Consider the following 14,729-nt stretch of genomic DNA (forward strand, 5'->3'; position numbering starts at 1 on the left):
TTTAAAATTTAAATTGTTGTCAGCAGATCCCTGCCTCTGCTTCCCACAAAGAGGGACTGAGACAATCTTCTTCTGAGATGATTTTTGACCTTGTGATAAAGACATAAGCTAGCACACACCAAATCAAGTTCCATTCATACAAAATAATGCCCTGGTGTTGACAAAAACCATTATCATCTGAAATATTACCTTTGCTAAAACTCTAAACCCTCGAAGTCTATAGCTAAGAACATAAGCAAATTAGAAGCTACTCTCTTTATGCAGCTTTCTCACTAACAAAATTCCACATCATGAACTTCTACTAATGTTTCTTGCTCACAGATTAATAGCAACCTAGTTCAAAACCACATCATTTCCTTTTTCGGCCTCATTTCCTTCAAAGTGAAACATAATTTTTTCTTGGACCTGGAATAAAAAATTCTAGATGAACTAAGCAAATCGTTACCAGAAATGCAATTTTATAATAATACTATTTCAGAGTACTCAAAAAACATAAAACATCTGTGCTGATGTTTTTGTTAATACATAAAAAATAACCTAATATATACTGCATACCACCTAAATGGAAAATTGAGTCTAAAACTAGAAGTGCAAACAGAAATCACTATAGATCTCATCAGTATCGGGTTCTGAAGCCCAGTTGGGAACATTTTAAGAACTGTGACACTTCTTTAAGTCTTGGCTGGAGGTCACAAACCGCTTGGCACAGATGTTTTGTTTGGCCAACACAGTATTTTAAAAATTATTAAACTCAAATATCTTTAGGTGAGTCATGCCCTCTATTTACCTGACAGGCCCTTAAAGGCATTTTATTTGGCAGACCCTGATTAAGGCCCATCCTTACAGAAAAGAGATCAAATGATAATCATTAGTTAAATGGGTCCCTCCCTCACTGATGGCCTGATAAAGTCCAGAGCCTTGGAAATTAAAGATACTAACAGTTACATTCAGAAACTCTTCTAGTTGCTTGTTGGATTAATTTTAAATATATACTTTCAGTGCATGTATCTAACAGTGGCTCATTTGATTAGGATCTCTGAGCTGAGTGGTTAAAAATCATTTACATCTGGATACTGAAAGAAACCAGAAAGTAGAGAGTTTTTAAAAAATGTTCTTTTGATATGAAAATTTGTACTGAAGTCCAAATTTCACATAATTTTCAAAAAATTAAAAACATTCAGTCATCGTTGGTTTTTCTTCATATAAAAGGAAGTGAATTTGCTCAATGCACTATTTAGAGAGAAACTAATTTCTACTAATGTATTTTGATGAATATTTATATATATACACATAGAGACACACGCATATATACACATATTCAGAGCAAGGACTGAGCTGACCATTATTCTCGTTCTTTTCAGTTCCATCGTACTTTCTGGGAGATTCTGTTCCACTTACAAATTAAGTCTGAGTCTAGGACCCAAATAAGAGAACACTGGAGAGGGTTTCCTAAAACATTAGTCCATGCTTCACTCCAAAGGTGTTAGGTTTTAGGCACTGATGAGACACAAGCTAGCAGGCTTAAGAGTCCAAACATTAATAGTTAACTGTTCTTTACGTTAACGTGGCAGAATGCTTCCATTCACACTGAGCCAGTAAGTACACCCTTGTCTCTGGCATCCTCTTCAGAACACAAATACAAGGCACCTTGCAGTGACTTTGCTTCTGGGGCCAATGCCCCTGGACTCTCCAGGATTAGTCTCTCTGAAGGTACTGGTGAATTCTCCCTCCATCTTGGACTCGAGTGCTGTTGGGAGATTTCCCAGAGTGAAGGACATGGAGAAGGGAAACCCAGAGCAGATCGTTGGAGGGGGTCCTCTTGAAGGACTACTTCTTGGATGCATCTGTTGGAAAGCACTTCCTTTTCTTTGGAATTCCGCCATTTCATCCTTCTGTTCTGAAACCAGATTTTCACCTATTGAGAAAGTAATTGGACAAAATGATCACTGACATCACGTTACTTCACTTTGGCATTTTAAACTGTAATTTCTTCCACTGTGCCTTCCATAGAATACCTTATCCTGAGAGCCAGCCTAGCAAAGTCCTTGTGGCTTTTTACTTCAGAAATATCTGAGAAATTACTTTAGTACAGCATCTCCACACACTTATGAAACAAAACAACTGTGGTAAGCTGGTGACATCCTGAAAGTCAGACATCTTTCAAGACTGATTTAACTCTCTTCGATATTTTAAAACCTCATTTAGTCTGTGCTAAATTATTTATCCAAAGGAAATGTTATTGACTAGTAATAGCATCTGAGCGTTTATTTTGTGCCAGGTGTCAGGCCAGGCACTCATCGTGGATTATACAATTTGATCCTCACAATGACTGCAAGAAGTCCTTATTTCACACATAAGAAAACTGAGGTTCAATGCAATGAACCAGTTCAAGGTCACATAGCTAGTAAAATAGAAGCATTTAGGCTAGAATCCGTGACAGTCCCACTCCAGCGCTGAGGCTCTTATAAACATTCAGACATCATCAGAAACTTCTGGAGACTAAATTAAGATTACATTTTATAATGCTTGGATAAATTGCAAGCTTTATACAATGTCCAAGTCCTAGTACTTCCAGGATTTATCAAACTCAAAGAATTAGGCTCAATAAATAACAATTGATTGTAATTAACATAAAAGTGCTTATGATGGTAGTTTCTAATTTGAGCCATACCTTCCCCCACCCCGCTTGAGTCTCTCTTTACTACTAACCTCCCTCTGACTGTGTAGTCAACTGTGCCTGAGCAGGAAACTTCACAACTGGTTTCCTGATAGCTTAAAAGCCAATCACATTGCTTTCCTGTGCATTACATTGCACCCTTTTTTAGTAGCTTTCTATTTTTAAAACAAAAACTGGAAAATTTTTACCTAAAGAAGTAATTACTAAAGTGTACCAACCAGATATTTCTCCCAATGAAGTAAAAAATTCTACCTGAGATGGTCTTTCCAGATTGGGAGAACAATTCTTTCATTCTTTCAACGTGATGGGCAATGTCCAAAATGGCTACAAAAGAAACCTACCACAGGCAGTTGAGTCCGAAAGACTGCCATCTCAGCTGTAATCCTGTGATTCAGGCTTTTCACAAGAAACCAGTCCTAATGCATACATAGCAGAGCATTTGCTTCTGTTCACAAACTCATTTATTATTTGCAGTAGGCATTTACTCCCAGAATGCCTGCCAACTATTTCTAACGGGTTTTCACCAAGACAGTTATTTGTTGCCATTAGTGATTTTTGCCTTTCTCATCACATTAATTATTTTCTTCTCCTCTTAGCTTTTCTGTATATCTAGAATTTTTTTGAGTAATATCTCAATTTAAAAAAATCATGAAAGGAGTTTCTTCCTAATCAGTGGTATTGGGACAAATGTACATATTTGGGAAAAATCATAAAATAAAATTTCTGCCTCTCAACAAATACAAAAACAAATTCCAGATGGATTAAACAGCTAAACATAAATACAAAACGATAAAAATTCTAGAAGAAAATATAAGAGATGATCATTACAGTCTTGGGCAGATGAATGTTTTCTTAAGCATGACATAAAAAAATAAGGCTACAAAGGGAAAACTAGATCTGACTACATTAAAAAAAGAGAAATTTTTGTACAAATAAAGATGCCACAAGCATATGAAAAAGCCACAAACTACCCAAAAGAATTAAAAGCAGGGACTCAAGGAGATATTTGTACACACAATGCTCACAGTAGCATTATTCATATTAGTTAAAAGGCGGAAGCAACCCAACCCAAGTGTCCACTGATGGATGAATGAATAAACAAAATGTGGTATATACATACAATTGAATATTATTCAGTCTTAAAAAGGAAGGAAATTCTGACACATGCTACACCATGGATGAAACTTGAAGACGTTATGCCTTGTGAGATATTCCAGTCACAGAAGGACAAATACAGTATGATTCCACTCGTATGAGGTGCCTGGAGTAGTCAAATTCACAGAGACAGAAAGTAGGATGGTGGTTGCCTCATGCCTGGGGGGAGGGAGGAATGGGGAGTCATTGTTTAACGGGTGCAGAGTTTCAGTTTCGAGAAATGAAAAAAGTTCTGGAGAGGGATGGTGGTGATGGCTGCATAACAAGGTGAATGTACTTAATGCCACTGAATCGTATACTTCAAAAAGGTTAAAATGGTAAGTTTTATGTTATGTGTATTTTACCACAATAAAAAAAAAGCCACAAGCTTGAAGGGGATTTTTGTGACAGCTGTTAATAGGAAAATGTTACAAACCATAATATTCCAAATATTTTGATTAACAGCCAAAATAATTGCTGCATATCTATAAACAAAAAGACAATAGAAAAAAAAAAATGGTGCAGCCACGAAAAGGTTAAATTCAGATGAAAAACGACCAGTAAAGCGATTAAAAGATTCCCAAGTTCTGATAATTAGGAAAAAATAACAAATACAACTGCCCATGAGGTTGGCAACATTTTCAAAAATTTAAATAGTGGAGGGATTGCAAAAAAAGGACTGTTTTATTAGTAAGAGTAAAATTTGATATAATTCAATATCTTGATACAATATTTGGAAAGGAATTTTTAAATTGATCACAACTTAAAATGTACATAAACTTTAACTTATAAATCTGACTCCTAGTTCCCTATCTTACAGAAATATTTTTAAAGTGCATAAAGATATGCAACAGTAAAAACTAGGAAGTAACTTAAAGCTGAGGATGGCTAAGTGAATTACAGTACATCCATGTAATGGTCTGCTCTGAGACACTCACTAAAAAAGAATGAAGTAAATGTGTATGCAGACATGGAAGGATGTATCCCGTGACATTTGAGTGGGGGGAAAGAAAAGCAAAGTGCAAAACAATACTCATTGTCAGCAGCACTAATCATAATAGCCAAAAAATGGGAACAATCCAAACGCCCACCATTAGAATGGATAAACCCTGGTATACCACGTAACACTACACAGCAATGAATGTAAATGAGCTACTGTTACAACACAGCCACATGGATGAATCTCGCAAACATATGGTAAGTGAAAGAAGCCATATACCAAAGAAAATGTACTGAGTGATCCTATCTATATAAAGCACAAAAACAGGCAAAACTAATCTATGCTGTTCAAAGTCAGGAAGGAGCAGGTATTGACAGGGAGGGGGCACACAGTGGGCTCCTGGCCCGGTGGTGATGTTCTACCTCTTGAGCTGTGTGCTGGTTACACAAGTGATTTGTATTATCCTTCAGAAAATGTTAAAATATATGCAGAGTGTGATGCCATTTTTATTTAAAATTATATACACGATTCTAGGTCTCAGCTTCTTCATTTGTAAAACAGAAATAGCAAAAGTCGCTACTTTTATTATCTGTAAATAACATCAAATGTAAGGGCATAGAGTAGTCATTATGAAAGTATCTGTGTTTTTATACGTTTGTGCATATATGACACACATATAAGTTTATTTTAAAAATAATACATGATACGTCAATAAACTCAGACAAGAGCCATATATAAATGACAGTAGTAACCAGGGAGTTGGATTGGAAAGGGAACAGATATGTTTTCATTTTTAACTTTACCAATCTCCCTTTTGTTTGAATTTACCGTAATAAATACCATGTAGTAACTGTGTAATTAGATATAGTGTACATGCAAATAAGAAAACGTTAAATTACTTCCGAGCTGTTCGCCAAATTCAATAAGGTAAAAAGCGTTCATTCCTGAGGCACTTGAATTTTAAAAACGATATAATCGACTATGTAAAACCATGTGCCTATGGGTAACAACTGGGAGATAACATACAAATATGGAAACAGTTTGTTATCTCAGAGTGGAAATATTATGGTCATGCCCTCATAAATATTCCTTAATAGGCTTGCTGCATTCCCTTTTCAACAGTTCATTGTAAAGAAGATGCTATGTACTATCACGGACTTTCACGCTTTCTCAGAGCACTGTCAGATCAATCCTAGCCACTTTTTTTTTTTTTTTAGTTAATTAATTAATTTATTTTTGGCTGTGTTGGGTCTTCGTTTCTGTGCGAGGGCTTTCTCTAGTTGCGGCAAGCGGGGGCCACTCTTCATCGCGGTGCGCGGGCCTCTCACTATCGCGGCCTCTCTTGTTGGCGGAGCACAGGCTCCAGACGCGCAGGCTCAGTAGTTGTGGCTCACGGGCCTAGTTGCTCCGCGGCATGTGGGATCTTCCCAGACCAGGGCTCGAACCCGTGTCCCCTGCATTAGCAGGCAGATTCTCAACCACTGCGCCACCAGGGAAGTCCCCTAGCCACTTTTGATCTTTTAACACCTACCTCAAGTTCCAACTCAACCAGAAGCCCCCAGCCTCCCAAACCTGCACACTTTCTCCCCTCTGACTCTTGGTGTGTCTTATCCATACCAATGCGATGCAGGCCAGGCCCACTGAGCCCCCCACGTGATCCTCTCTCAGGCCCAGCAATTCCTCTGAGGATCAGGTAATTCCCATCACTAGACTCCCCAGGAGCATAGGAACCAGTCCTATGACCATCCTTTCCAGAGATGGGGATTAGTGTAAGGCTCCAGAGAGATACATAAGTTCTAGGAGAACCACTGATCTAGCTCCTTTATTTGGCAGTATATCTAACCTACCAGGGGCTGTTTCCTATATTAATGTCTTATATTGTTATCTAACTGTTCATGAGCTTCTGCTTTGTTTTCCCAGTTGGTTGTATAAATTCCTGGGGTGCAAGGAGTGTTATCTTAATCAGTATTCATCAATATTCCCTCTTACCTAGCACAGTGTCTTACACACAATAGACCATCAAGATATACCTATTGATTTGTCTGTCACAGACACAAAATTGCTCTGTGACATAGACAGAATTCCTATATTTGTCCCTGTTTTTAAAGTGAGAAACTGAGGCACAGAGCAGTCAATTAAGGTTATGGGCTCATTAGTCCCACACACGAGGAAAGCACAGACTGGCTGATCTAGGACAATTATCCTCTACCACACCTCGTACTGCTTCCTACGACTATAAAAAGTCAGGGGACAGGGGGACAGATCACTTCCCTAGGGAAAAGAAGCAAGGTTAAGAAGGGTTTCATCCAAAAATAACTGGTTTAATAACATCCAAAGTTAGAAACCAGGTCATTTGTATTGAGGGAAGTACAGTAGAGCATGGTGGTTAACACAGAGCCTCTGCTAGCACTTTAATGCCTTTATGCTGATTCAAAAATTCCAGGTGGAAGGAGCCTTGCACCTGGAAAGTCAGTTTGACAAGCAGAGTACCTGCTGCATTTCAGTTGCTGCCATCCCTCTTAGCCAAATGCCCTTGTGCAGTGAACACCCTGCACAACTGTACATGGTGGCTCCAGGTTAAAGAGAATGCAAACTCCAGAGTCAGATTGCCTGGGGTGGGAGCCCAGTTCCAAAGCAGCTTCACTATGTGACACTGGACCTCTGTTTACCTCTCTACATTTCCTCATCTAGAAAATGGGGATATTTCATATGGTGATTATAAGAAGGATTAAATAGGAAAATGCTAGTGCCTTATACTGTTAATTGTTTATAAGTAGGCCAATCTTTAAATGGAGTATGCTGCACTTCCCAAAAGGCCAGAAAGTCTCTTTCAAAATTATATGAAATATCATTGTACAAGAAAGGTTTGTAAAGGTTGCAAATGTGAAACTACTTGACTGTACTTGACATAAGCCCACAGTGCAAAATAATGAAATCTATTAAGAGGTATTTATGAGTCACCCATTCATGCCTTGATTTTGGACTGGAAATGAAGAAAAAGACAGGAAAATTGGTTCCTGCTTTTGAAGGCAATTATGTAACCTGTTTCCCTGAAAACAGAGCAAACAATGTAATGATGTAAATGCCACAAGCCTTCGCTTTTCTCTTCATTTGGGAAGAATTAATCAGGCGAAAACCTAGACTTCTTCAGCAAAGGGACCGATTTCCAAATAGGAATTGTGACATATATATCCACCCACTAAAAAATTATGAAAGTCATTTCAATAATGCTTCAGGGTCCAGTGCTATGCCTACTACAACACATAGTTACCAAACGAATGGATATCATTGGATTCCTTCAGAAATCAGGAGCAGTAGATATCCTCCTGCTCATTAGTACCTGTGATTCCTTTAGTCCCAAGTTGACGGCAAGTTTCTTTCGGTCTGTTTTGCTGATATATTTCTGCTTCTGAAACATTTTCTCCAGAGCCTTTCTCTGGTCCTCAGAAAAGACAGCTCTTCTTAAAATACCCCTCCGAGCTTTGGAATTAGATTCCTGTGTCAGAAGAGGAAGCACACTCTCTTCTCCTAGAGGGGAGAAAAGATACAAAAGGCCCCATTAGCTGTATGGAGAATTCCATCTGTCTTTTCCATGACAATATCCTCCTTCTCTGTACCATGGCCAAATTATCTCATCTCTGAACTCTGCACATTTAGAGAGCTTCTTAACCTTTTTCTGGTCATGGACTCCACTGAGAATCTGATAAATGTTCTTTGCTCCCCATTGGGAAAAAAAAAGTACATATGCTTGCCTTCCCAATTTTGCATGCCATGTCAGAAAGTCCATGGTCCCAGGTTACAAAGCTCCAATGCAGAACTAGTAGGTGGTTTAAATACTTAATTTTTCTCTAATTCTTCATTTATTTATTCATTCATTTATTGTCTCAAACTGTTGAACACTTACCATATGCCAGGCACTCCTCTCAATACTACACACTGAGAAATAAGACATATGTTTTATCGTACTCATTACCTATAAAATCAAGTGGGAGGCATTTATTGAACCAGCATCACAAGTGTGATGAAGTATTCCTAAGGAGAGGGTGCACTGGGAGCACAGAACGATGGGCTTAATCTTCATCTGGGATGTCAGGGAAAGCTTGCAAGAGTCAGAGATGTTTAAACTGAGAAGGAAGGTTTGGAAGACCTCCGATCACCCCCTCCCTGATTCTGCTGATCATCAACTCCTTCAGGGCAGAGACATTCACTACTTTTTCTGCCTTTCTACGGCTAGCACAACACTGGTTCCCACCGTCTGTGAGTTTCATTCATCATTCGCTATTCATTTATTCAGCTTCCAAGCTGTGGTAGGAAGAATAATGTCCTTTCCAAAGATGCCCATGTCCTAATCCCCAGAGCCTGTGACCATATTACATTATATGGCAAGGGGTAATTAAGGTTGCAAATGGAATTACAGTTGCTACAGTTGTTCAGCTGAACTTGAGGTTAGGAGAGTATCCTGGAGTATCCAGGTAGGCCCAATGTAATCACAAGGGTCCTTATAACTGGAAGAGGGAGACCAAAAAAGGAAGTCATAGTGATAGTTTTGAAGATGCTACACTTCTTCCTTTGAAGACGGAGGAAGGGGCCATGAGCCAAGAAATGCACTAGAAACTGGAAAGGCAAGGAAACAGATTCTCCCTTAGAGCCTCCAGAAGAAATGTAGTCCTGCTGACACATTGATTTTAGTTCAGTGAGACCCATTTCAGGCTTCTGACTTCTATAACTGTACGATAATAAGCTTGTATTGTTTTAAGACATGAGGTTTGTGAACATTTGTTACAGCAGCAAGAGGACACTAATACGCTGGGTATCTGCTGAGGAAACCAGACAAACAGCACATTGTCCCTGGCCTCAAGAAGCTCACCTTCTCATGGGAGGTCCAATAGATGAACATCACTCCAGAATACAGGCACCAGGGGAGCAGGGACTCCAGTTTACGATTGTATCTGGTATGCATTTTGGTGCTTAATAATTATTTCTAAATAAAGAAGCAAGTGCATGTCTTAAGTACTGAAATAGAATGATCCCTACAATGCTCTGGCATCACAAAAAAGGAAGTGATGAGTTCGAGAAAATAGTTAGGTTGAGTCAAGTCTAAAAGGACAATTCAGTTCCAGAGAGAAAGAACCAAGGCCAATCCAGGCAGAGTGACTAGCATGTCTCAAAGCACTAAAAGCACAAAGGAATAAAGTCTCTCCAAGGAAAAGTAAGCAGTCTGCAAGGCCTTGGAAGGGCATGAAACAGAGGATGCAAGCTGGCAACCGTATCCAGCCTGCAGACGGGTTTTGTTTAGAGTGTTGGTTAAACATTCTGATTTAGTCGTTCACGTTTAATAACTGGGAGGTTTCATATGAAGTCCAGGTTTCTAACATCTCTTCAAAGGTAACCACACTAGGCTCACCTTCCCATAAAGCAAAGAGCTACCAGAGTGAGTGGCAGGTGCCCCCTTTAGATGGCGCATGTGGTCCCCAGTTTGCCATAGCCTCACCTAACTTGCTTCTTATCTGACAGGCTCTTGAAGACATCTAGACCCTCTGGCACAGAGATTATGGAGTAAAGTCGAGCCAGACCATAGAGGACTACAAGGGTTTGGAACATTACCCAACAGTTAGTGAAGACCAACAGAATATGTTTAAGCAGGGTGTGACGTGATAATAATAAACCTACACTGAGCACTTCTTCTGTACTCATACTTACTATGTTAAGCCGCTGACATGCATTATTTCATGTAATCCTCCCAACCTATCTATGCCATGAATGCTACTGTTATTCTTCCCATTTCACAGATGAATAAAAAGAAGCTTAGGTAGCTTACGGAACTTTGTCCAAGGTCACGTGGCTAGGGCTTCAAACCCAGGAATACTGATTCCAAAACAAATGCTCTTAACCCTACACTGGACTGACACAATCTGACTTGTACCTTAGAAGGAAAATGTCAATAGTGGATAAATCTCGTCAATTTTACCTCTGTAATATAATAGCTTCCCTTCCTATTTGTTTAAAAGATTGTAAACATCTCCCAGCTAGTCTCTCAGCTCTGGATTGTGCCTCATTCTGATTCATCCTGACATTCCCAGAACTACTGGCCTCTCCCTCTTTCTTCCAGGTCTGTAACACCTGCATCTCCGTAGAAACGCCAGAGCTCCTGGGACGTAATCAAGCCCAGTTCTTTACAAAAGTCTACTTTTACTGATGCCCTTCCCATTCATCCTCTCATGGGATCTTGGTTAATCCTCCATCTACAGAACCAATTATTTTTGCCTCTTTCACACCGAGGTCATATCTTGAAATCAGGCTTTGGCACCTGGATTCACTATTTCTTTCTCAGAGATTTGAATAGTTTTCTGCAATATTTGTCAATAATAAAAAGAGTATAAACATCTCAATATGTTCATATCTTTCTAAATGCTTTCCTTCTCTGAACTATCCTTTGTATAGAGACCATGGAATTGGCCCTTCTGCACTATTTCAGATCACAGATTCATCTGCTGAGACGGTGTCTCTCTAGGAAGCCTCAGGACAAAAGTCTCTGGAGGATGGAAGAACTGGGTTTGAATCTCAGCACTTGGAGTGAGTTACTCTTTCAGTTTATTTTACAGAGTTTCTTTAAGGATTTGATGAAATAGCACAAAAAATTTCCAGTGCCTAGCCCACAATAAGGATCCCTCAAATCTATTTCACTGGCCCCTGTTGGATTTCATTTTATTCTTATAAGAATCATATGCCACAGACATCCTCTGTACAGACGAAGAAGTGTTCAGAGCAGTGAAGATCCAAAGCAGCACAAAGGACACAGATCTCAGGGGTAGCAAGACCCTCTGAATCCAAATTCTTGGCTGCTTCCTATGCTTCCCCACACTGTTTCTTGGTGGGTCAAGAATGGGAAGAAAGAAACATTTATAAGCATAGCCAGAGCTCCTGTCTGTGTCTATGGGCTTCTGCTCCCTGTCCTGGGTCAGTCTGTGAGCCTGGACCACACAGCATCTCCTATACAGCCTGCTAACAGCGTCCTCAGATTCCAGCACGCCCTTCTCACTTCATATTTTGATCTGGAATTCTTAATTTGTAACTGTATACGATCTACCATTATTACAGCCATATGTATTAAAAGTTAGGAAAGAAATGTCCAAAGGTAAAGAAATGCATAAGCACATTATGCTATATCTACTAGGTGAAATTTTAAAGAACCACTAAAGATCAGGACTAGGAAGATCAGGCAGCAGCAAAACAAACAAACAAACAAACAAAAACCATTATAATACGTATGATATTTAAGATACATACTATGCTCACAACTAAGTAAAAATGCGGAGAAAAAAGACTGAAAGGCAAAAAAACCCCACTAAGATAGGCTACTGTTGTAGAGTTATGGACAAATAATTCACCTCCACTCTACATTTTAAGTCTGTCTCAGTTTTCTAAGGAAGACAAGCAAACATTGTAGTAACCTTTTGGGTAGTAATCTGGCCAAGTGATTGAGTCGTCACTGAGTGACAACTGAAAATGAATCCACTCCAACCTTCACGGATGCTCACAGTTGATAAGGAGAGGTCCGAGAAGAATAGAGACAGCCAGGGCACAAGTGAGATAAACACCCGCAGACCACCACATAGGAAGGTTTTAAGCACCACATGAGAAGCCACTTAGTCTTGGAGGCCAACAGAGTGAGTCCTGAGAGAGAAGACCTGCCAGAAGACTAGCAATTCCTCTTGCTGGCAATCTTGACAAAGGCGGGCAGAGAGAGGGACTGACATCTGCAGACGCATGAGTCGGGTGAGGACAAGTGTGAAACGTGGTAACTCTAGGAATCTCACATAGCTTGGAACTTCCACACTGCAGGAGATGAGTGGGAAGAACACAGGACATTGGCTGGGAAGTAGATTAGGGCCAGGGGTGACTGAAACAAATCTAAGGGATAATTTGCCACAGAGGAAAGCCTTTCAAGGACTTGACCAACTTAGTATTTTAGAAAGGCCAATACTTTTGGAGCTAATACAACTTTTTACTTTAAATAATTTTATTTTGTTCTTATTGAAGTATAGTTCATTTACAATGTTGTGTTAGTTTCAGGTGTACAGCACAGTGATTCAGTTATATATATAGTCTTTTTCAGATTCTTTTCCCTTATAGGTTATTACAAAATACTGAGTATATATAGTTCCCTGTGCTATACAGTAGGTCCTTGTGGGTTATCTATTTTATAATATAACTTTTTAAATCTGTATAGAAATACAAACAAATTTTTGGACCAATAAAGCTAGTTTAAAAAAAAAAATCTGCCTACATTTTTTTCTAAGCCGAGGTTTTATAAATAGGGATCATGATTTTACTCATTTTCACCCCTTCTTCACCAAGATCTACATGTTTACATAAAACAACGGGGTAACACATTTAAATGCCCCTAAGACTTTTAATAGGAACCTACAGGTTTTCCTATTGAGTTATGTTTAAGTGAAGAGAAAGAAGAGTCCCATCAAGGGGATCTACAGATAAATAATTCTCACCAACATGGTAAAAGCTAACATTGAAGGGTCATGCACACAAAGCAGACCTCAATCTCTGAAAGACACAGCTGGAGTGGTTGTGAGGGTCAGAGGGTTAACTCCTGGGTCTGATCTTCGGGATTCGGTGCCCTATAACAAACACGAATACAACCACTGAACAAGCAAAAACCATGGCAAAGATAAAGAATATTCCGTTCTTCCTTTCTTTGCTAGTTGCCTGGTTTCTCTTAGCATTGCTCTCAATACACAAACTGCGCTTGTTTTCATAAACGGATGTGGCTCAGTTTCCTACAAGAAGCACGTGACAAGATGTTACTTCTACCACTGATGCTCCTCTCCTTGTCCCCCCCATGAGCCTTCTGTGGGCTGTCTCTGGATCTAACCATAAACTACTGATGAACCCACACCATCTTCCTACCTTCTAAATCTAGGAATATGGGCTCAATTACACCTGCAAAACAAACATAGTGACTTCAAGAACTTGTTGGTAATTCAAAAATCTCTCAGAAGCTACTGAAAAGTTATAAGCAACAAACACCTCTGATTATTCCTAAATTCATGACAAAAGTCTGATTTATATGGAAACTTACAGGGGACAAAAATAAATAAATAAATAATATAAAAATAACAATGAACAGGGACAGAGTTTAAGGCATGCAGTAGAAAAGGCACTTTAAAAGCCAGGGCCGCCAATTCAAGGTGCTATAGGCTCTGCCAATTTGCGAATGTCATTATTATTATTTTGTAATGTGGCTTCCATATATATTTGGGGCTCAACATGTGCTGATGTATGTGCCAACGACAGGCAGCATGGCATGAAATCTTTACCACAATCCCCAGAGGTACATATTATCATCCCCATTTTCCACAGGAGGAAACTGAGGCTCTGGAAAGATAAGTTGTGCAATTGAGGTCATACACCCAAGCAGAGTGAGGCCAATCAATGCTCTTTAAAATTATACCAAAGATTGTCAAAATTACCAATGTGCCGGGAAAGAGGTCGGGAGGTGGGGAGAGTCATTAAAATGGCAGAATGACCTAGTATAGAAAAGTTTACAAAGGCCTAATTCCCTGCATCCTGAGACAGCTCCCATGTACCACACCCCCCTGGGAATCCCTGTGTGCAGTGAGCCTTGTGAAGGGCATTTTGAACGGAGGTGTGCTGTGTGTGAATGATACAGTACGGGGTGGGGGGCAGCGAAGAGCAACAGAGAAACACAGCAGTAGACAGGCCTCTGTCTACCCCAGGGTAGGCTACTACTACTACTTATGAACATTTGGGGAGAAAGGGAACCCCATTCCAGGAACGACCCTCGAATACTTTCACTGCCTCTGTGGAACTGCTGAATAGAGCCATCAACTTGGAAAATCTATTGTCTTCGAGTCTCTGACTCCTTTAAACTTTCTTCCTGGTTGACCAAGTGTCATTTATCTCCCTTCACTATTGAGAAGTCAAAACCTATGTTCAACT

The 14,729-nt window shown here is 39.5% G+C and overlaps 1 protein-coding gene across 1 annotated transcript in view; it reads right to left on the reverse strand.

The window, feature by feature from the left end:
* Positions 1-1,185: 1,185 nt before the first annotated feature.
* DBX2 (developing brain homeobox 2) overlaps positions 1,186-14,729 on the reverse strand; it is a 39,765-nt gene continuing 26,221 nt past the window's right edge. The window contains exons 3-4 of the mRNA XM_068560880.1: positions 8,092-8,279; positions 1,186-1,915 (exon numbers count right to left, since the gene is read on the reverse strand). Of these exons, the coding sequence (XP_068416981.1) occupies positions 1,583-1,915; positions 8,092-8,279 (521 nt within the window). The 3' untranslated portion in view covers positions 1,186-1,582. The remainder of the gene's footprint in view (positions 1,916-8,091; positions 8,280-14,729) is intronic.

The sequence above is a fragment of the Eschrichtius robustus genome, chromosome 13 (genome assembly GCF_028021215.1).
Source record: "Eschrichtius robustus isolate mEscRob2 chromosome 13, mEscRob2.pri, whole genome shotgun sequence".
In the NCBI taxonomy this organism is placed as follows: Eukaryota; Metazoa; Chordata; class Mammalia; order Artiodactyla; family Eschrichtiidae; genus Eschrichtius; species Eschrichtius robustus.